Here is a 22,748-nt window from a genome sequence, read left to right on the forward strand (position 1 = left end):
AGCCTATCAGGTCACCCCGTGTTGGGGTCTGAGCCCCCCAGCCCCGTCCCTGGAGCATTCCTTTGTTCCAGGCCCCTCAGTTTGGGATCTGCCTGTTCCTGCCACTCCCAACATGGCGGCCTCCAGCGCCCGGGCCCGCCCTGGGGCGAGGCGGAAGTGCCACACCCAGTATGGCCGCGCCCGGGGCCGCGCCGCACCCAAGATGGCTGCGCGGGGGCGGAGCCCGCCGCCCGGCTGTGTGTCGCGCCGTCCCTGGCCGCCGGGGGCGGGCAGCGCCGGCCGTGACGCGGCCGCCACGGCGGAACGGCGGGGCCGGCCGGCAGAGCTGCATCGTACCCACCGGAGACACCGGCGCTCCCCCGGGTGCCACTCCCAACATGGCGGCGGCGCTGCCCCGGCTCTCCCTGCCGCTCCCGCGAGAGGAGGGGGTGAGTCCTCGCGAGAGCTCGGCGCGGCGGAGCGGCCGACATGGAGCCGAGTGGCGGCCCCGGGCCGGGCCCCGTCCCGGTCCCGGGGAACAACAAGGGCCGCGGTGGGGCGGCCGCGCCCGGGAGGGGCCGCGACCTGGCCCGGCCGCCGCGCAAGGACTCCGAGGTCAGCGCCGCCGCCGCCGGGAGTGGGGCGGCCTTCCCGGGCGGGGCGGGCCGCGCCGGGCCTCGTCCAGGGCCTGCCCGTGGGTGCCGGTGCCCGGGGGCGGTGCTGGTGTCCGGTCGGTGCCGGTGCCCGGTGGTGCCGGTGTTCGTGGATCCCTCTGGGTGCCGGTGCCCGTAGTGCTGGTGCCCGGGAGTGCCAGTGTCCGGCTCTGCCAGCCCTGCTTGGGCACCGCCTTCCCCGGGAGCAGCCCAGGACCGGCTCGGCCGCTGGCTCCGGTGCTCCAGTGCTGGTCCCAGGGCTGGTCCTGGACCGGCCGCTCCCTCGGTACCGGTTCCCTGGCGCAGTGGCCCCGGGCTGTGGCGCCGAGAGGCTCTCCCTGCCCGGCCTGCTCGGCTCTGGGGCTCCCCGGAGCCTTCCCGGTCTCGGTCGGTGCCGATTTCCCCTTCATCCATCCATCCATCCCTTCCCCAGGTCCGGGCCGCCGTGACCGGGCTGGGCCGCGAGGGTGGCTCGGTCGGCCGGTCCCAAACGGGAGTGACAGGGCCGGCCCGGGGGTCTCCCAGCCCATCCGGGGGTTTTCTCGCTGTTGCCGGTCGGTGCCAGCCCGGGTGGGGTGTCGGGTCCCGCTGCCGTGCTCGGACCAGGGTGGTTCCAGCGAGAGGTGACCAACCCCCCCAGGGACACCCCGCGGTGCTGGGCTCACCCTGAGCCGTGGGGCCGGAGGGTTGTGTGGAGCTGAGGTATCCCGGGGCTTTTCCAAAGCGTTTCATTCCTGGGATGGCCCCAGAGCCGTTCTCTCCCACGGCTTCCTCAGAAAGGTCCCTGGAATGCCAGGGGAGGGATGTGAGGGGGAATCTCGAGAACCTGAGGTGGTTGGAGCTACCCCTCTCTCAAACTCCTGGAATTTGGGATTATTCTGATGTGGGCCTGCCTCTCTGTCAGGAGTGGGAACCTCCAAATTTAGGATAGTTCTGCTTGTGGATTCATTCAGGGGTGGGTACCCCAGAATTTGTGTGGGTTTGGTTCTGAGTGTGCCCCTTCTTCAGGAATATGTGCCCCAAAATTTGCGCTGGCTCTGCTCCTCACTCAGGGGTGAATGTCCTGAGTGGGTTCTGGTCTGAGTCTGCCCTGTGCTCAGAAGTATGTGTCCCAAAATTCCGCTCAGGGTCTGCCCCTCACTCAGAGGTGGGTGCCCCAAAGTTTGGGAGAGTTCTGGTGTGGATCTGCCCCTCACTCAGGAGCGGGAGTCCCATAATTCAGGAGCATTCTGCTCAGGGTCTGCCCCTCAGTCAGGAGTGAGTGCCCCAAAATTTGGGATGGTTCTTGTGTGGGTCTGCCCCTCACTCAGGGGTGGGTGAGGATTCTGATCTGGATCCTCCCCGTGCTCAGGAGCGGGAGCCTCATAATTCAGGAGAGTTTTGGTGTGGATTTGCCCTGTGCTCAGGATCCCGAAATTTGTGAGAGTCTTGCTGTGCACCTGCCCCACTCAAGCTGGGTGCCCTGAAATGCTGTGGGTCGATGTTCTTGACTTCTGTAAAGGGAGCTGATATTTAGTGCACTAAAGGTTCTCCTGGATGTTTTTGAAGCTTCTCCAAAGCTGTTTGGAGTTGTTTCATCCTCACTAATCCCATCTGCTGGGACAGCAAAGGGGGATAGCCCAAATTTTCCCAATGTTGTGTGAAATGGGTGAGCTCTGAGAGCTCCCTGATCTCAGAGAACCCTCTCCCTGTGTCCTGCCGTTTGTTGTGCTTTGGGGGCTCCCCCCGTGCTTTGGGGGTGCTGCAGTGGCTCCATGCGGCACTGGAGACGCAGGAGGTGGGCTGGAGTTGCCTTGGTAACGTTTGTGCTGCTGCAGGAATGTTTTTGGTCCCTAAATCAGGAAGACCAGCCCTGGATTTGCAGGAGGATGAGGTGAATTGTGAGTGTTTTCAGGGGTTTTGGTTTTCCTGAAGTATGCTGTAATGGAACTGATTTTTCCCCCGTGTTTTCAGGGCTATTCGGAGTCGCCAGACCTGGAATTTGAGTATGCAGACACGGATAAATGGACAGCAGAGCTGTCAGGTAAGGAATTCTTCTGTGATGGATCAATTAATCAACCATCATTTCCTCTCCTGGTACAATTAAAGGAACTCTGTCAATTCCAGTATCGCTTTATTATTATATTTAAATGCTGTATTGTTGTTAAAAGGGGCAAGATATGTGTAGTTCATATTTTTGGCCTTGCACTGGGTGGGGTTTAAATACATTTTGATATTTTGCTAAAACTGCAGTTCCCAGGGCTGAGTTGCAGCTTGGTGCAGGTTTTTGGAGCTTCTCCTCTTTTGGCAGAGCTGTACAGCTACACAGAGGGACCAGAGTTCCTGCTCAACCGAAAATGCTTCGAGGAGGACTTCAGGATCCACAGTGAGAGCTGGATCTTTTTTTGGATTCCTCTTCCCTGGGGAGGGACAGGGATTTCTCTTCCTGGAGAAGGGGAGCCTGATGTCAGAGCTCACTGGGGTCTGCAGCTTCTTCTGAGGGACAGCTTCAGTCTCTGCTGCCTGTGACAGAGACAGGAGTCAAGGGAATGGCTGGGGCTGTGTCAGGGCAGGTTTAGGTTGGATATCAGGGAAAGGTTCTTCCCCCAGAGGGTGCTGGGCACTGCCCAGACTCCCCAGGGAATGGGCACGGCCCCGAGGCTGCCAGAGCTCCTGGAGCATTTGGACAGTTCTTTCAGTGACCCGGTGAGATTTTGGGGTGTCCTGTGCAGCACCAGGGGTTGGCCTCTCTGATCCTCGTGGGTCCTGTGCAGCTCAGGCCATTCCGTGATGCCACGACCGCTGCAATCCCCTGCTGCACAGCAGGAGCCATCCCTCAGCCCTCGCTCATCCCTCAGTCCTTCCCCCAGCGTTCCCTGGCTCTGCTGTGCCCAGCTGAGCCTGTCCCCAGAGCCCTGCTGTGGTTTGCAGTGCGGGACAAGAAGTGGCCGGAGCTGGAGCGGACGCAGCACCGCACGCACGCCATGCGCCTGCTGGACGGGCTGGAGGTCACCGCGCGCGAGAGGCGGCTGCGCGTGGCACGCGCCATCCTCTACGTGGCACAAGGTGACACCGGCCTGCCCCTTGGTTCCCCCTGCTAGCTACGTGAAATGGCTTATGTTGTGATGTATATGTTGTATATATTGTACAATAGAGTTGTACAGTTAGATAGGCAGCTGCATGTGTTGTATTGCATATGTTAACTGTTTTATGTATAGTGTATATTTAAATATTTAATATAGAACTCCTTTATGTTCATAAAGTTTATATATATACAGATATAAGATATACATAAGCTCTAGATATATATATAGATATAAGATATATAGACATATCTATATATATGTAAGATATATATATAAGATATTTATATATTTTCTGTAGAGATATCTATAGATATAAGATCTAGATCTAGATATATATCTTATCTAGATAAGATACATGTAATATAGATAAAGGATATATATATATCTTGTATATATCTTTATATATATTTTATATATCTTTATGTGTTTTATATATATAAGATATATATAAAAGGTATGTATATGTATTATATATATTTGATACATTATATATAGTATATATACTATATAATATACAGTAGGTGATACAGTTTTGTGTTATATATACTATAATGTACATTGTATTGTAATATGTGTTATAATATAATGTACATTATATTATATATGATACAATATGTATTGTAGATTACAATGCAATCTACAATATGTATTGTAGATTATATTGTACTATGTGTTACATATATAATGCATATTATAATTATATATGTATACTATATATATGAGACATAGTGCAATATAATCTCATATGTATAGTATATACATAAAAATATTTAATTATGATATGTATACTACATGTAATACATAATGCATTATAATCTACAATACATATTATATATAATATGCTATAGATTGTATATTATATATTATATATTTTACATGATATGTCTTACATATAATGCATTGTGTATTTAATATGCTTATACTTTATATATTAAATGCTGCATGTATTTAATATATATTATGTATCATATATAGTTTATGTTATTCATGTTATATATTATACACAATATGTTATCTATATTGTCTGTAATGTATCAATATATAATATAATTAATATATAGTATTAATATGATGTGATAATTACTAATTATTCACTGTGTAATATTTTGAAGAATCTTCATTCCTTGTGGATTCCATTCCACCTGGGATGTCTGGAACCAAGCTGAATCTCATGGGAGCAGATAGTTTAGAGCAGTTTGGCCCAAAATTTGGCTGCTTTCCCCCTGTTATCCCAGTTCTGCAGACTGGATTGTGTTACCCAGAGAGGGCAGCTCCTTGCTGTGCACCCCAATTTCCCCCAGTCTGGAGGGTGGGCAGTGGTGCTGGGGCAGGGCCCGTGGGGCTGGCATCAGCAGGGTCTCCTCGCAGGCACCTTCGGGGAGTGCAGCTCCGAGGCTGAGGTCCAGGCTTGGATGAGGTACAACATCTTCCTCCTGCTGGAAGTGGGAACGTTCAACGCCTTGGTGGAGCTGCTGAACATGGAGATTGAGTGAGTACTGTGGGAAAACACTTCAGGAGTGGCTCTGGAATTCACCAGAGTGACTCCCGTTGTCCTGGGTGGATGTGTAATGTAGGATTATACCTGATTTCTCCTGAAATTCCCCATGAATCAAAGTGCCTGGCAGCAAACAGGCAGCTCTGCTCCTCCTCACATGGCTGGGAACGGGGAGTTCATGGCAGCAGTGTCTGTCTCAGGGTTTGGAGCTGGCACGTGGAGTGCCCATGACAGAGTTTGAATTCCCCCAAGTTCTCTCTGAGCTGTTTTCCCTCCACAGCAACAGCGCAGCCTGTTCCAGTGCCGTGAGGAAACCGGCCATTTCCCTGGCTGACAGCACTGACCTCAGGTATGGAGTGGGAATGGGGGACCAGGAGGGGGTCCAGGGTTCTCTGGGAGCTTTGGGAGGCTGAGGCAGGCACTGGAAGAGGTCCCAGAGTTGTCCCAGCTCTGAGAGCTCCTGCAGGTGTCCGTTGTGCTCAGCCTGCACAGCAGGAATGGGACAGGTTGGGGATATGAAAGCAGTAACATTTGGGAAAGCAGATTTTTTTCTTGTTTGGACTTGTAGAGACTTTTCCCCCCAGTGCCTGTGTACTGGTGTGGAGCAGGTACCTGAATTGTGGATGTGGTGTGGGTTGCTCCAGCTTCTCCCTGAGCCCTGGGTGCTGGCAGTGCTTCCATAATTTATCCCTGGCAGGGATTCAGCTGCCTTGGTTTTTGCAGGGTGCTGCTGAACATCATGTACCTGATTGTGGAGACTGTGCGTCAGGAGGCTGAGGGGGACAAGCCTGAGTGGAAGAGCATGAGGCAAACCTTCCGAGCAGAGCTGGGTGAGGACCAGGAGCAGGGATAGAGCTGCCAGGGCTGGAGACAGTGACATGGGGTTTGGCTCTAGGAGTTGGGTAATAGTGACTGGCAGCACTGGGTTGGTTTCTGCAGAACTTCTGGGGCAGAGGGAGGTGAGCAGAGGAAGCCATCCAGCCTTTTGTGCTGCTAGGTGCCCTCTCCCTGGGAAAAAAAAACCAGAATATTTGAGCTGTTGTTTCCTCTTAAACATAGAGGTAAGAAATTACAGAGTTTATCAGGCCTTGGAAGGGGAGAGGGAGCTGTCTGGGGTGAGGTGAGAATCTTGGAGCTAATGGGGAGGAGGGTGCAGGAGCTGGTCATAGTGGTGATCAGGGTAATGCCAGGGGTGAGGAATTCCTGGCTAATGGTGCTGTGTGGTTCCAGGAGCCCCCCTGTACAACAACGAGCCCTTCTCTGTCATGCTTTTTGGGATGGTGACCAAATTCTGCAGTGGCCATGCTCCACACTTCCCCATGAAGAAGGTGCTGCTTCTGCTCTGGAAGACTGTGCTGGTAAGGAGAGGCCACGGGATGTGGGATGTGTGGTTTGATACTTGGCAGAGGAAGGAATTCTGCTCTCAGAGTTGGCTGTAATTGCTCCATCCTCTTTTTCTGGTGTTCAGTTTTCCTTTAAACCCAATCCCAGGTTTTCCTCCACAGGGAAGCATTGGATATTGGTGTCTGGAGCTGGATACTAAGGATAGACCCAAAGCAAGGTCCCTGGCTGGGGAAGGGAAGGTTCTGAACAGTTGTGGATGCCTGGACATCCTTCTGCCTCTCTCAATGGCAAGAGGAGCACAGGACAGGCAGCTCCTGTTTCAAAATGTGGGAGGATCTGGGCTCCTCAGGACAAGAGAGACTTTGAGGGGCTGGAGTGTGTCCAGGGAGGGGAACGTCACTGGGGAGGGGTCTGGAGCAGCTGAGGGAGTTGCAGGGGGCTCAGCCTGGAGAAAAGGAGGCTCAGGGGGATCTTTTGGCTCTGCACGACTCCCAGACAGGAGGGGACAGCCAGGTGGGGGTCAGGCTCTGATCCCAGGGAACAGGGACAGGGCAGAGAAAATGACATCAAGCTGTGCCAGGGGAGGTATAGGTTGGATATTGGGAAGTTTTTTTCATGGAAGGAGTGGTCAGGCATTGGCACAGGCTGCCCAGGACAATGTTGGAGTCGGCATCCCTAGGTGGATTTAAAGGACACAGATGTGGCACCTGGTATCATGGATTACTGGTGGCCTTGGCAGTGCAGCAGGAGCAGTTGGACTCTGATCTCAGAGGGCTTTTCCAGCCTGAACAATTCTGTGATCCTGCAAAGTGGGTTTGGGAGGGGCAGGTGCAGCTGTCCCTGGAGCTGCCCTGTGCCATGCTCAGCCTGCTGTGGTGTCCCTTGCAGTGCACCCTGGGAGGGTTTGAGGAGCTGCAGAGCATGAAGGCAGAGAAGAGGGAGATGCTGGGCCTGCCCCCCCTGCCCGAGGACAGCATCCAGGTGATCCGCAACATGCGGGCGGCCTCCCCGCCCGCCTCCGCCTCCGACCTCATCGAGCAGCAGCAGAAGCGCGGCCGGAGGGAGCACAAGGTGGGGACAGGGACATTAAGGAGGGCACTGCCAGACTCTGGGCTTGTTTTTGGGACATTCCCTTCCCGCTCTCCCTGCTCCAGGCCCTCATTAAGCAGGATAACCTCGATGCCTTCAACGAGAGGGATCCGTACAAAGCTGACGACTCCCGTGAGGAAGAAGAAGAAAATGATGATGACAACAGCCTGGAGGGAGAGACCTTCCCCCTGGAACGGGATGAAGTGATGCCCCCCCCTACCCAGCACCCCCCCAGCGACCGCATCACCTGCCCCAAAGGGCTGCCCTGGGCCCCCAAGGTCCGGTGAGTCCGGGATCTCCCTGTTGGTAGAACTGGAGCAGGGTCAGGGAAACGGAGGCTCTTGGATGTTGGGAATCTCAGCAGGGAAGTAGGGAAGGTGTTTGGATGGGGTGATCACTTTGATGGCTGTTTTCTTGCGGGGTTGGCTGGGCACCCTTTACCTGACCACAAGGCTTTTCCCTGTGCCTGGGCTGTGCCTTTCCCTGTGCCTGGCTGGACATCTTCCAGATGCTCCAGCAGCTGTGACTGTTTCCTTCTCCCTTTGCTGCAGGGAGAAGGACATTGAGATGTTCCTGGAATCCAGCCGCAGCAAATTCATCGGCTACACGCTGGGCAGGTGGGTGCAGAGCCAGCCAGTGCTGCCGTTATGGGGGAGCTGTGGGGGAGGCCAATTTGGAGGCTGCTTTTGTCTCTACGTGGCAGCAGGGAAGGCCTTGGCTGGCTAGTCCATGGCTTCATCCCTGGGTGGTCTCTGCCCCACCCCTGGGTGCTCAGCCCTGCTCCCAGCCTGGCTCTTTCCCTCCTCTAGTGACACCAACACCGTGGTGGGCTTGCCCAGGCCCATCCATGAGAGCATCCGCACCCTGAAGCAGGTGAGTTAAGGAATTCCTCTAGCCCCTGCTGCTGTATGGGTGCCCCTTGCCCATCTCCCTGCTCCCATCACAGCTCAGGGTGCATTTTCCTGACCTTTTCCCCTTCCTCCACCTAGTGATGGGAGAGCAGCCTTAATCTTTCATCTCATCCTGGACTCACACGTTGTCTGAGCCCCTTCCTTAAGGAGCTCCATCCCTTCCTTAGGGGACTTCATCCCTTCCTCAGGGGGTTCCATCCCTTTCTTGCAGGGTTCCATCCCTTTCTTAGGGGGTTCCATCCCTTTCTTAGGGGGTTTTATCCCTCTCTTCATGTCTTCATCCCTTTCCCACTGGCCTTGTTGCAGACCTGAGCCCAGCAGCTCCCACCCTGCACAGGTCACCCCTTGGACAGGGATCTGGGAGGGATGGAACAGGGTGGTGGGAGCAGGCTGGGGCTGGGGGCAGCACTGGGGAACCATGGTGACCCCACCCTGTCCCCCTGCAGCACAAGTACACATCCATTGCTGAGGTGCAGGTGCACATGGAAGAGGAGTTCCTGCGCTCCCCGCTCTCCGGAGTGAGTGTGGGGATGGGATGGGATGGGATGGAAATCCTGGGCTGGGAGTTGGGGGCACTTGGTCCTGCCACGTTTTTTTGGCACAGCTGAGGGGTTTATTTTGCTGGGGAGGGGTTTCTCTGGGGCAGAGGGGGTTGGGGCAGGATTTAGGTTTACTCCATGGGCTCATACTCCATGGTGCTGGTGGCAGCTCCTGGGATGAAGTTTTCTGGTCTCTCCTGGCACCAGGGGGAAGAGGAAGTGGAGCAAGTCCCTGCAGAGATCCTGTACCAGGGCCTGCTGCCCAGCTTGCCCCAGTACATGGTGAGCTGGGGAGCACTGGGATCCCCTGGATCAGTCCCTTTCCAGTGATGCATCCCAAGTTTTTACGCCCTGGCCCTGCCCTGTTCCTCCCTCCTGCAGTGGGGAAAGGGCCTGGTGCCAGTCCCCTGCAGCTCCCATTCCCCCTCCATCTCTCCTTCTTCCCAGATTGCTCTGCTGAAGATCCTCCTGGCTGCAGCCCCCACCTCCAAAGCCAAGACAGACTCCATCAACATCCTGGCAGATGTCCTGCCTGAGGAGATGCCGTGAGTGCCTGTGGAGCAGAGGAGCTGGCTGGGGGTGGGAATAAAAGGAGGGATGGGAGGGAGCTGGGGGAGTGACCTGGTGTGGACGGGGGCTCCTTGGGGGACATGACACCTTCCACTAGACCAGGTTGGGCTTGGACACTTCCAGAGATGGGGCAGCCACAGCTTCCCTGGACAGCCTGTGTCACCCTGAGAGGGAAGAATTCCTCCTGATCGTGTCCCTCTGTGTCCCCCAGGACCACTGTGCTGCAGAGCATGAAGCTGGGTGTGGATGTCAACCGGCACAAGGAGATCATCGTCAAGGCCATCTCTGCTGTGCTGCTGCTCCTGCTCAAACACTTCAAGCTCAACCACATCTACCAGGTGAGGTGGGCTGGGGTCCAGCTGTGCCCACAGGTCTCTGGGCATGGCAGGACCCTGAGTGGGTCCCTGTTCACCCATGTTTCTCCTCCCCAGTTTGAGTACATGGCCCAGCACCTGGTCTTTGCCAACTGCATCCCGCTCATCCTCAAGTTCTTCAACCAGAACATCATGTCCTACATCACTGCCAAGAACAGGTGAGGAGAAGGCTGTCCACCTGCATTCCTCGGGGATGTTGGGAGGGGTCCCTGTTTCTCTGGCCTCTTTGCAGTCCCTCCCTGGCAGTGGCTCAGGCTCAGGCAGAGCTGCAAAGTTCCCACACTGCCCATCTGCAGTGTGTGGGAAGTGGGGGCTGCATTGCCCCCCAGGCCAGGGGGGATCTGGGGCAACAGCACAAGCACCCCTCTCCTTCCTGCAGCATCTCCGTGCTGGACTACCCGTACTGTGTTGTGCATGAGCTGCCAGAGCTGACAGCAGAGAGCCTGGTGAGTCCTCCTGCTGTGACAGTCCTGGTGCCTGGGGTGCTGCCCAGGGAATTTGGGATGCAGAGACACAGCAGGGCTCCAGCACCCAGCCCCTGCACCCTCAGCTCTCCTGTGCTCAGCTCCTGGGATTCTGGGGATGGGGATGGGGATGGGAATGGCAGGTGTCTGCTGGGATGGAGTGTGTCCAGGGAAGGGAATGGAGCTGGGGAAGGGGCTGGAGCACCAGGAGTGGCTGAAGGAGCTGGAAAGGGGCTCAGCCTGGAGAACAGGAGGCTCAGGGGGGAATCTATTGGCTCTCCACAACTCCCTGACAAGGGGATCGAGCTGGGGTTTCAGGTTCTAGTCCCAGGGAACAGGACAAGCAAAAATGGCCTCAAGCTGTGCCAGGGGAAGTTCAGGTTGGATACTGGAGAAAAATTCTTTGTGAAAAGGATGGTCAGGCACTGGTACAGGCTGGCCAGGGCAGTGTTGGAGTCACCATCTCTGGAAGTGTTCAGAAAATGTGTGGGTGTGCATGTGACACTTGGGGACAGGGATTGCTGGTGGCCTTGACAGTGCTGGGGGAAGAGTTGGACTTGATGATCTCAGAGGGCTTTCCCAATCTTAATTCCATGATTGGAGGATTCCATGCCCACATGCTGTGCTGTCCCCTTTGGACGTGGCTCCTCAGATCACCCCAGCCTCTCCCCATCCCCTCTCCAATCCCTTGCCTCACCCTGCATCTCCTTCCCCACAGGAGGCTGGAGACAACAACCAGTTCTGCTGGCGGAACCTCTTCTCCTGCATAAACCTCCTGCGCATCCTGAACAAGCTGACCAAGTGGAAGCATTCCCGCACCATGGTGAGGGCTTGGAACGTTCTGGAACTCAGCATTGGCCAGGCACCTGCACTGGGGATAACCTGGGACAACCCAGGGCTTGAGCAGGGGTGTGGAGGAGGGGTTGGCCCAGGAATCCATCCCAGCTGGATCTGGGAATGTTCTGGCAGATGCTGGTGGTGTTCAAGTCGGCGCCGATCCTGAAGCGGGCTCTGAAGGTGAAGCAGGCCATGATGCAGCTCTACGTGCTGAAGCTGCTCAAGGTGCAGACCAAGTACCTGGGCAGGCAGTGGAGGAAGAGCAACATGAAAACCATGTCAGCCATTTACCAGAAAGTGCGGCACCGCCTCAACGACGACTGGGCCTACGGCAACGGTACATCCTGGCACCCCTGGCACCCCTGGCATTCCCAGCCCTCCTGCTCCAGGGGCTGTGGCACCCCTGGCATCCCCAGCCCTCCTGCCACAGGATCTGTGGCACCCCTGGCATTCCCAGCCCTCCTGTTCCAGGGACTGTGGCACCCCTGGCATCCCCAGCCCTCCTGCACCAGGGTCTGTGCCCCCAGCTTGCCCTTTGCTGCCTGGGGCTTGGGCAGGTTTGCTGGGTTGACCTTAGTGGACCTTGGCTGGTTGAGCTTGAGCAGGTGCCCTCTGAGCTGCTCTATCCTTTCCCATCTGGATAGGGCAGAGAAAATCAGCTGAGGAATGACTAGTAGGTTGAAATAAGGTAATTTAGTACAGCAAGAGCAGAAAAAAAACAGGTTTGTTCTCTACTTCCCATCAGCAAGTGTTGTTCAGCCACTTTGGAGAAGCCAGGCTGCAGCACGTGGAGCTGCTGCTCTGGAAGGCACATTTTAAATAACAAATGCCCCATCATTCCTCCTCCTTTCCTTAGCTTTTATATCTTATCTGACATCACAGAATCTGGAATATTCCCTTGGCTAATTGGGGTCAGCTGGCCTTTGTCCCCTCCCAGGATCTTGCCCACTTGTATGTGCTTGATGGGGTGGGAATTTTGGGAGACAGTGCTGGTGCTGTGGCAGCTCTGCCCAGCAGAGCCAAAATACTGGTGAGTTCCCAAAACCTTGCCAGCTCCCACTGCAAAACCCAGCGGTGGCAGGACTCCTGTGGGAAAACAAACTCCAGCTGAGCCAGACACAGTCCAGCAGGTCTGGGTGTGGGAGGGATTTTGGGTGGTGACATTGCAGGGATCAGGGCTCTGCCAGGTCTGGGCTGAAAACCCTTTTTGGCCTAAATTGGGCTGGAACAGCAGGTTTGGTGCCTCCCTGAGGGGGTCCAGGTGCCCCAGTGGGGTGTCCCCCTCCCACCATCAGGACGTGGGAGCTGGGACAGGGTGGCATTGCAGTTTCAGGGGTTTTGTTTTGGCCCAGGAACGTTCTTTGGGGTGTACCAGTGCTGGTGCTGAGGCAAGTGGGGCCAAAGGGAGCCCCTGTTCCTGGCTTCATTTTGGTTGTTTCCCTGTGGTGGGAATGCTGGAAGTGGTGGTGGAGCTGCTGGTGATTCCTGGCTCTGCACTTTGAAGTACCTACAAAGACTTTTCCCAAGTGGCAGGGGGCTGGGGGTGTATGGATTGCTGGGAGGAGGCAGAACCAAAGGATATTCCAGACCCTAGGACATCATGCTCAGGATATAAAGTGGAGGGAAAAGGAGAAATTGGGGAGTGTTGGGAGTGATGGTGTTTGTCATCCAAGTCACCATTCCCTGGGATGGGGGCCTGTTCTCCTGAAGGTGCTGAACACCTGCCTGCTTGTGGGAAGTGGGGAATTAATTCCTTGTTTTTCTTTCCTCGTGCTGCACAGCTTTTGCCTTCTTTATTAGCAGCCTTTATTCTAACCCACCAGTTTTCCAGCTTTTACCCTCCTGATTCTTCCCTGCTCTGGCTGGTGGGGGAATGAGCAAGCAACCGCATGGGGCTCAGTCTGGCTGAGGTTGCACCACCACACCGAGGGCTTTGGGCTGGCTGAGGAGTCCTCAGCTCTGCTCTGACCACTCTCATTCCTGTTCCCAGACCTGGATGCCCGTCCCTGGGATTTCCAGGCAGAGGAGTGTGCCCTGCGTGCCAGCATCGAGCGCTTCAACTCGCGGCGCTACGACCGTGCCCACGGCAACCCCGACTTCGTGCCCGTGGACAACTGCCTGCAGAGCGTGCTGGGCCAGCGTGTGGAGCTGCCCGAGGATTTCCAGGTCAACTACGACCTCTGGCTGGAGAGGGAGGTCTTCTCCAGGCCTATCTCCTGGGAGGAGCTGCTGCAGTGATGGACACAGGGAGGCAGGATGGGTTGCTTGGAGAGCTCGAGGCTGACCTGCTGTCAGGGCAGGGCAGTGAGGTTTGGGGGGTCTCTGGGTGGCTGTGCTGTTGTGGTGGGCTTGGGAAGAGGATGGAGCTGGGGGGATCCTCGCTGACACCACATCCTGCCCCTCTGCCTCCTTCCAGGCTCATCCCAAAGCTGGGGGTGCCCTGGGGGTTTCCTGTTTGGGGGGGATCAATGCCCACCCCATGTGGTGCTTTCAGAGGCACCGCCCTTCTCGTACCCCCCAGCCAGGAAGGGGGAGCAGGTGGCAGTGTGGGAGTGGGGTCTTTGGGTGGGACACCAGGCTGGCCCTGCCCAGCCCCTCTGGGGGGTTAGGGGGCTGTGGGGGCTTGAGGGGCTGGGGTGGCCTCCCCTCACCCCACGAGGGGTGCAGGAGCTGTACATATATTATATATATTTGGTGATACCTCTGCCCTGAGCGTGGCTGGGCTCTGTCCGTGTCCCTGTCCCTCCTGTCTGGAGTTGGGCTGGGATGAGAGTTCCTCATCCCATGTCCTTGTCCCCACTCATCCCTCAGAGCTGGGGTGGTACATGGCCCCTCCCCAGCAGGTTTAATCTTACCTTGCACCCAGGTCTGTTGGTTGGGGGGGCTGGTGACCTCGGGGGGAGCAGATTCTCCCAGGCATTTCCCTGTCCCATTCACTGAACCCTCCCCCAGCTCTGTTCTGGGATTTCTGACACCACTGTGGTGTTACCACTGGGATTTTCTTTGGTCCTTGCTTCCAACAGAGGATCCTGACACCAAATCCTCCCAGAGCTCAGCCTTGCACGTTGCCTGGCCTCAATTTCCCTGGCAGAGGGGCAGCAGCAACCCTGGGGGATGAAATCCTGGGGATTTCACCCTGATTTGAGGCAGGGATTTGCAGGGGTGGTTGTGAGCAGAGGGAGCCTGGTACAGCACCAATTCCACCCCATTCTGAGATTCTGAGCCTGTGGAGCTCCAGAAGTGAATCCAGCTGTGGGGATGCTCAGCCCCAGCCCTGGAAACTGCAAACTCAGCCTTGTGAGCCATCAGAGTTCTGTGGGCACAGCATGGATGGTGACATGCCCTTAATCCATGCCTGGAGCTGTCCCCATCCTGGCCTCTTCCCCCTCAGCCTGGGGTGACACTGAGGTGGAGCCCTGGATCCATCTGGATGCCCAGTGCTGCACCTGATCCTGTGGGCAGCACAGAGCCAGGTCTGCATGTGTCTTCAGGAGAGGCACAGAGAAGGAAATGCTGCCCTGGCTTGGTTTAATGATGAGTAAAACTTCCAGGAATCCCTGCTCACCCTGCTCCTCAGCCCTGGACCTGCTCAGGACACTGCAAAGCTCCCTCAGCTCCATCAGCACCACTTTGCACCCCAGTAACCCCCTGAATGTGGTTTACAAGGAAACACTGTGGTGCTGCTGGGCTGGGCTGATCCCAGAGGGCTTTTCCAGCCCCAAGGACTGCAGCACTCTGATTGTGGCTGGGGTGTTGAGCATCCCAAACCTCATCCTTTATCCCACATTTCAAGGGATCATCAAGTCCTGGCAAAGTCCAACTCTCAGTGGAGACAAATGGGTTTTATCCTCCCTAAGACAGATGTTTTAAATGGGGATTTCTGAGGCACTTTGGATTTTCTTACTGCCCTCCTCATCCTCAACCACAGAGCTCTGCTGGATGTGCCCCCAGGGTCCTGCCAGGGATGTACCCACCCCTGGCACCAACCTGGGTCCTCCAGCACCATCCTGCCTCCCAAACCCCATTCCCAGCACCAGAACAGGCCTGAGGAGCCTGTTGGGAGTCTCCATCCCCAGCCCCCCTGGCTTTATAGGGCTGCTGGAGCCATAATTAACTTATGAAAAATGTGGTTTATTGTTTAGAAATGAATAACAAAATCCCCACCAGTGGGAGGGGGTGTGAGATGTCCTGGGTGAGGGTGGGCAGCCCTGGGCTGCCTCCTGTGGCACCCTCTGTGGCCAGGCTGTGCCCAGGCTGCCAGGGCTTGGCTGAAAACCTTGGGCTTTTCCAGGCTGGGCTGGAACAGCAGGTTTGGTGCCTCCCCGAGGGGATCCAGGTGCCCCACAGGGGTGTTCCCCCCATCAGGATGTGGGGCTGGGGCAGGGGGACATTGCAGATTTTGCAGGAAGGGGGTTTGGCCCTAGAGTGTCCCTGCCAGCATCTCCTGGTGCTGGGTGAACAGGATCATTCCTGGCTTCATGTTTTGGTGTTTTCCTGCAGTGGGGGAGGCCACAGTGGGTGAAGGGGGGGACAGGACACACTGGCACTTGGGGGAACTTGGGGAGCCCCCCTGGTGACCCCCAGAGCAGATGAGGTGCCCCCTCATTACTGGCCTTGCAGGTACCATCAGTAATATTCAGAACCCTGCAAAATGCAGAACAAACCCCCTCCCAGCCCCCAAATTACCCATTTGTGCCCCAACACCCCAGCTGGAGTCCTGGGAGGGTTCTCACCTGCTGGGATTAAAACTCCTTCCTGAGGGGTAACAGGGTGACCCCTGCCAGGGAAACAGCCTTAATTTGGGATGCTTTATTGTGCCAGGGCCTTATTTCCCTTCCAAGAGGGAGCAGAATGAGCTGTGATGCTCTGGGGGGGCTTTGGGGCTCCTTGGCCCTGCCCCCAGTAACCCCCAGTACCAGCAACTGTCCCAGCCCAGTCTTCCCAGTATGGGACTGGGAGAGGAAAAGCCCAATTTCTGCCATTGCTGGTTGTGCTGGGCAGGGGTGAGTGGCCAAATTTCAGCTGGGGAGGGGAGAGTTGCCCCCAGAACTCTGCTGCCCTGGTGCTCCACAGTCCCTCCTCAGCCCCACCCACGGCTGGCAGTGCCCGGCTGGGGCAGGGGGCACACACGGGGGGGTGGAATCTCCATCAAACCCCCGAAGGTGCTGGGAGGGCTCAGGAAATTGGGGGAGCCATTTCCAGGGTGCCGAGCTGCAGTGCCAGCCCTGCTGGAGCAGCCTGGGTTTGGGGGCTCCTCTTTTTCCTCCCCACAGCCCCCCTTGGGCCCCTCTCAGCGGGGGTGGGGACAGCGACATCGTGCTGCATGCGGGAAGCTCGGGGTGTGCAGAGAGGGGTGAAGGTGACCCCACCACGCTGACCCCCTCCCTGGGCTGGGGGATGCCCTCCGGGGGGCTCCCTGTCCGTCCCGCGGGGGGATCAGGTGGCCCAGTTCAGGAGGCTCCCGGCGCCCTCTTTGCTCTTCATCCTCAGCGGCATCAGGGTGGGCGCCTTGTAGTCGTGTTGGGCGGGCGGCTCGAAGGGGTGGGGGGCCAGGCCCGGGGGGGGCAGCCCGTGCAGGGGGTAGAGGCTGTTGATGCCGGGGTGGGGGCCCGGGGAAGCGGGAATGCCCACGAAGCCATTGCTGGGAGCGGGGGGGTACGGGGACATGCAGGGGGACGGGATGGTCTCGGGGGGCAGCAGCCCCGGGGGGCTCCCAGGGCTCGGCCACAGGTTGTTCTGCAGCTGAAATAGCAACAACAACAACAACAAAAAACCCAAAATGAGGGTGGGGACATCACACCCCGCTCAGTTTCCTCGTATTCTGCCTTAGATCCCACTGCCCCCCTTCAGGATTCCTCTTATCCCACCTGTGATCCCTCTCACCCCTGCTGGATCCCCCCTCAAATCCCCCCCACCACGGGGTGCAAAGGGAGTGATGCCTTTGCTCTGTCTTCTGCCCTTGGGGGGGATGAATCCTGGTTGAATTATTCCCCCCGGGAGAGTTTGGCTTCAGGGATGTGCGTGAAGAGTTTTAAATTATTTTTATACTTTTCGATACTGGGGGAGGAAAGGTAGTTTTGCAGAAAAGGGGGGCAGGAAGCACGGAGAGAGCTAAAGGGGGTCTTCAGGAGGAACACCCCAAAACCTGCCCCAGAGGGCAATGGAGTGGGACGTAAAGCAGCATCTTCCTGCGTGTGCAAAATACGATCCTCCCTCTTTTCCATCCCGGGCCGCACTTCTCCCAGGGGTGGGGAAAACCGGGGAGAAGGGGCAGGAACGGGTGATGTAGCGGGGCAAGAATGGGTGATGTGGGGGGGAAGAGGCAGGAATGGGTGATGTGGGGCTCCCCCAGGTGCGGTGGGACCCCTCCCCTGGGAATGGGAGCACACAGGGCTGGAGCAGCCCCCGAGCCATCTCTCACCTCCTGGATTTTCCCGTACCGTTCCCGTTTCCGCCACTTGGCCCGGCGGTTCTGGAACCAAACCTGGGGATGGAGGAGGGGGCTGAGGTGCGGGGACCCTTCCCCCGCCCGCTGCAGCCTCCAGCCGAGCTCCGTGCTGCTCCCAGCAGCAGCAGGGCCGGGCACGGTGCCCCAGCGCTCCGGGGAGCCGGAGCCGAGCAAAGGACGCTGCTGGAGCTCTCTGGCCTTTACCAACACCAGGAATATCTTGTCCCGCACCAAAAATGATCCGTCCTGCTCCCCCTTCCTTTCCCTGCTGCTTTTGGGACTCGTTGATCTCAGATTTTGCTGCAGAATGAGGCTTTTTGGGTGCAGGTGCCCTGTCTGCATGTCCCCTCCGTGCTGGGGTGGGGACAACCCCAGCAGCACCTCCTGGAGAGGAGGATGCCCTACCTGGATACTTGGCTTGAGGCTCTCGTGGCTATGGGTGGTTTCATCTCAGTCCACCCCAAATCTGGGTTCGGAGGCTCTGGTGGGCTCCTGGGGACGCTTCCCCTGCCTGTGCCTTGTCCCCATTCCTGCTCCTGGGGATGGCAGCTCCCAGCGGGTGCTCCCTGCTCACTTCCTTACCCTCCACCTTCATTTCCTCCCTGCTGAGAATGCCCTGCAGCTGCCTCTTCCCACTTTGAGCCTCAAACCGCATGGGGACACCTCTGGAAGCAGCTCCCGGGGAGGGAGGGTCAGTCCTGTCCTGCCCCACGTCCCAGGATGTGCCACCCCAGCCGCACCCACGCGGAGCTCCCGGGATTCCTCTGCCGAGCTGGGACCAGAGGAGCTGAGCTGGGGAGGGTGGCTGGGAACGATGGCTGCATGGGGGGGGCATCACAATCAGGGCATTCTGAGGGGGGGGGGTTGACACTGACCTCCCAAATTTTGGCTCTTCCCACCCTTTGGGTGCTTGTCCGGGGGACAGCGCAGAGGGTTCAGAGGCAACCAACACCCGCACCACAGCAGAGGGTGCATGGCCTGAGATTTTCCATCTGGGATTTAGCATTTTCATGGGAAAACAGCTTCTATCTCAGCACCACCTTGCAGGCAGGAGAATCCCCCCTCCTGGCAGCCCCCAGGGTGCCCATGCCCGTCCCTCTGTGCCCATACCTGCACCCTGGCCTCGGTCAGGTCCGTGCGCAGTGCCAGCTGCTCCCGGGCGTAGACGTCGGGATAATGCGTCTTCTGGAAAACCTTCTCCAGCTCCTCCAGCTGGAACGTGCTGAAGGTCGTCCTGTTCCTCCTCTTCTTGCTCTTGCTCTTGCCCAGGGGCTCGGGGAGCTCGGGGATCCCGTAGTCCCGGAGGCTGCCCAGGGGTGCTGCCAGTGGGCACCCCAAGTCCTCCGGGGCTTTCGGGGGGACCCTGCAGGTGGTGGGAATCGCCTGGAACCCACCTTTGCAGCCCTTCTCACCTGGGGAGGAGAGGCACAGCACCAGGGGGTGTTAACAGTGCCAAGGAAGCCCAGAACTGTCTGTGCCACAGCCCTGGCATCCTGTCCCATCCCATCCCATCCCATCCCATCCCATCCCATCCCATCCCATCCCATCCCATCCCGGAGGATGTCGAGGTGCTGCCCCAGGAGAAAGGGCTCAGCATGGACACACAGCAGGGCAAATCCATCCCTGAGAAGAGCAAAATCCATCCCTGAGAAGGGTGAAATCCATCCCTGAGAAGGGTGAAACCCAGGCTCGCTGCGGGAGCTGTGGGCAGGAAAAGCCTCTGAGGTGAGGAAAGCCTGGCTGGAGCAGCGGGTGCTCAGGGTCCCACTGGGATGCTGTGACTGCGTGGGGACGGGGCAGAGGAGGTGTGCACAGGGGTTTTTTGCAGACAGTTTTGCTCCACTCCTCATTCCTCTCCTCACGCCTCTCCTCCCACTCCCCTCCTGCCCAGGCTGGTGCCTCAGCCCAGCTCAGAGCCCAGAGCAGAGCCACAGGGCCCAGCAGTGACCCCAAACCCAGCCTGGCTCTGGGCCATATGCAGCCCCCTGTACCCCAGATAGTTCAGGGGGGCTCTGTGCCCCTGAGCCAGCCCTTCCCTGGAGCTGCAGCTCCCGGGAAGACTCTTGGAAAGGAGTAAAAAAATCCCGCCCTGCTTTTTCTGCTGAAGAAGAGCTCCCTTTCCTCACCCTCCTCTGGGATCCGAGCAAGAAATCTGGGGGGTCCCTCCTTCCCTTCAGTGCTGCTGCATCGCTGGGTTCATGATGGAATTGGATCATGAGGAAAATCCCTGCCATGCATTTTGGGGGCCACCTCTGTACCCCCAGGAGGATCCTTTGTCCCCACATGGGGACACCCAGAGCTTGGCAGCTCCAAAAGATTCTGGGTGCTGTTGGGACCCCGATGGGCTGAGCAGGGAAAGGAGAAGTGAGCAGGGAATGAGCAGATGGAGAGGGATGCCTTGGGGTCCCCCATCTGCTGAGGGGACACAGAAGTGTCACCTGGGGAGAGGACAACCTAAAAATGCTGGGTTTGCCCTGATCCCAGCCCAGTCACCAGCTGCAGTTTGGGGTCCCTGCAGGTGGGGACCTCAGAGGGGCAGGATCAGGCCCACGGCCAGGAGGGGAAATGCCTCCTTTGGGATGGATCCTGCTCCCCAGCACATCCCAACAGGGTGAGGAAATGGGGTCCCCATCCCTGCAGACGCCCCCGGGGCTCCCCAAAGCAGCCCCCACCGCGGCCTTTTCCGGCCTTTCTGTTTGGATTTTTGGTTGTTTTCTAATTAAGGCAATTTGGGGGCTATGGAGCCGCCAAGCCCCGATCCAGCTGCTTTGAATTAATGAGGAATTGTAATTTGGGGGAGGTTTGGGGGGGCGATTGCTCCTTGTCCCTTTCAGTACCGACCTGTCTGGTCATGGATAACGGCAAAGGAATGAGGCCAAATTGCCGTTTCCTCCCTGCTATGGCCTCCAAAGGGCTGAGCTGCTGGGCTGGAGGGTTTTAATCATTCAAACCCAAATCTCACCAAAGAGCAGACCAAAATATAACCAAAATTAAGGAAAAAATGACCAAAATAAAATCCTGCTGCATAAAGCATCGAGTTTGGGATTTTTCTCCCCTTTTCTCAAAGGCAGCGCGGCGCATTTCCAAGTGACCCACGGGTTTTGGCGTTGGAGACAAATAAATAAATAGCCAGAAAGAAGGAAAAGGCAGGAAGGAGCGGGATACAGGCACGTAGCTAAATAAACACAGCAGCACCGGGGGACAAAGGGAAGATACAGATATTTTTCTCCCACTCCTTCCTAAACTGACACCCCCCGAAAGATTTGGTGGCGCTGGGGAAGCCGGCAGCTGGGAAACAGCTGTACAATTCCTGGGATAATGGGGAGGGGAAGGAACTCCAAAGGATCATTAGTGAAGGGATGGGGGCATGGAAAGGACTCCCAGGAACCGGGGCAAACACCCGTGGATCGGCAGCATCCCCCTCCCCGGCTGGAGCAGGTAAGCGCCGCGGCGGGGCTCCTCCCGGTGCTCCCTGACTTTTCTCGGCAGTTCTCGGGGTTTTTTTCTACCTGTTCCCCGTGGCGGCTTTGCCGGGTCCCACCTGGTTTCCATCGCCCCCGCGGCTCTGCCTTTTGCTTTCTCTATTAAAGCAGAACTGGGGGAATAATATTAAAGCGAAAGTGAGAGCCCGGAGCAGCCCCCGACGGGCTGGGAGAGCGCAAAGGAACGGCGGGAGAAGCCCGGGAACGAGCTCGGTCCTGTCCGAGCCTGGAGACGGCCACGGAGCCCCGGGACAGCCGGGCCGAGGGGAACCGGGAGCGCTGGAGCTCCGGACATGGGTACCGGGGAGAGCCGGGGAACCGGGAGCGCCGGAGCCCGGTACTGGGGAACGAGAGCGAGGCACCGAGGGAACCGGGAGCGCTGGGGCTCCGGACCGGGCACCGGAGAGCGCTGCCAGCCCCGCAGTCCGGCCTCCCCCAGGTCCCGGAGCCCCGGCTGCTGCCGCCGCTCCTGCCCGGTGGGCTCCGGGAACCGGAGTCGGCGGCCGGACGCGACTTTCCAGCCTCCTCCGGGGAGCGCGGCCGTTCTCCATCCCCGGGAACGGGGACCCGCCGTTCCTCACCCCGGGCCGGACCCGCCGTCTCGGCATTGGGGCCGGGTCTCTCCCGCCGCCTTTTCTCCCCCTTCCCCCCTTGTTTCTGGAGAACGGGAACCAGCCCGGACGCCCCGGTCTCTGTCGCGACACGATCCCAGCTGCCGACACTCGGCAGCACCGGCCCTTCCCGGCTCCGGCTCCCGTCGGGGGACGCCCTGGTTGTCCCCGACGGGGCCATATCGCGACATCGCCTCCTCGGAGAAGCCCTGGAGAGCGTGTCAGCGCAATGACGCTCTTGGGGGTCAGGGCTGGGGCTCCCGGCGGAACCCGAGACAGAGGAAGAGAAGCAGAAGGGGTCGGGAGGGGTCGGCGGCCCCGGCCCCCCCATCCACCCGCCGCTCCCCTGGTACCTGCAGCCCCGGCCGGGTACAGGGGCCTCCCATGCACGGCCACGGCCGGGGGGCCCGGGCTGGCCACCCCCAGGTACCGCGGCTGTGCCCGGAGCGGCGGGCAGCGGCCGGGGCGGGGGCTGAGCGGCGGCGGCCGCCGGTGGGGCCCCGGTGGCCCGAGGGCGAAGGCGGTGGGAGGCCGGGGGAGCCCCGGGGGACCCCCGGCCCGGCGAGGCGGGGGGAAGGCCGGGCAGCCCGGTGTCTCCATGGCGCAGGTTGGAGGGGACGGGGATGGTCCGCGGGAGCGGATTTTGTGCGGGGCACCGGGAGGAGGGGGACNAGCCGCCCCCCCAGCCCCCCAGCCAGTCACGTGCGTCCTCCCAGCCACTTGGTTAACCCTCTAATCCCAAATCCTGCCCCGCCGGGGACACTTCCCCGCCTGGGGCAGATCCCTCCAGCCCCAAGGCAGGGGCTGCTCCCCCTCCCTGCGCTCCCGGGGATCCCAGCAAACACCCAGGGCTCTTTGATTTCAACCCCCATCCCTCACTGCTGATA

General features: G+C 58.0%; 1 protein-coding gene across 3 annotated transcripts; it reads left to right on the plus strand.

Moving 5' to 3' along the window:
- The first annotated feature begins 282 nt into the window (after positions 1-282).
- STRIP1 (striatin interacting protein 1) lies at positions 283-14,025 on the plus strand. Of its 3 annotated transcripts, none has more exons than XM_041489643.1 (21): positions 283-428; positions 2,586-2,655; positions 2,923-2,997; positions 3,543-3,677; positions 5,066-5,186; positions 5,473-5,541; positions 5,916-6,022; positions 6,423-6,550; positions 7,425-7,607; positions 7,691-7,908; positions 8,177-8,242; positions 8,435-8,498; positions 8,983-9,054; positions 9,283-9,357; positions 9,523-9,620; positions 9,857-9,983; positions 10,077-10,177; positions 10,399-10,465; positions 11,202-11,306; positions 11,453-11,657; positions 13,311-14,025. In XM_041489643.1, the coding sequence occupies exons 1-21, from the start codon at positions 378-380 to the stop codon at positions 13,556-13,558; spliced, it is 2,385 nt and encodes a 794-aa protein (XP_041345577.1). In that variant the 5' UTR covers positions 283-377; the 3' UTR covers positions 13,559-14,025. The 3 variants fall into 3 exon arrangements, with proteins under 3 accessions (XP_041345577.1, XP_041345575.1, XP_041345576.1); XM_041489641.1 differs by lacking the exon at positions 283-428 and adding an exon at positions 435-594; XM_041489642.1 differs by lacking the exon at positions 283-428 and adding an exon at positions 626-2,505.
- The last annotated feature ends 8,723 nt before the right edge of the window (positions 14,026-22,748 follow it).

This window comes from Pyrgilauda ruficollis, unplaced genomic scaffold (assembly GCF_017590135.1).
Source record: "Pyrgilauda ruficollis isolate IOZ18807 unplaced genomic scaffold, ASM1759013v1 scaffold95, whole genome shotgun sequence".
NCBI lineage: Eukaryota > Metazoa > Chordata > Aves > Passeriformes > Passeridae > Pyrgilauda > Pyrgilauda ruficollis.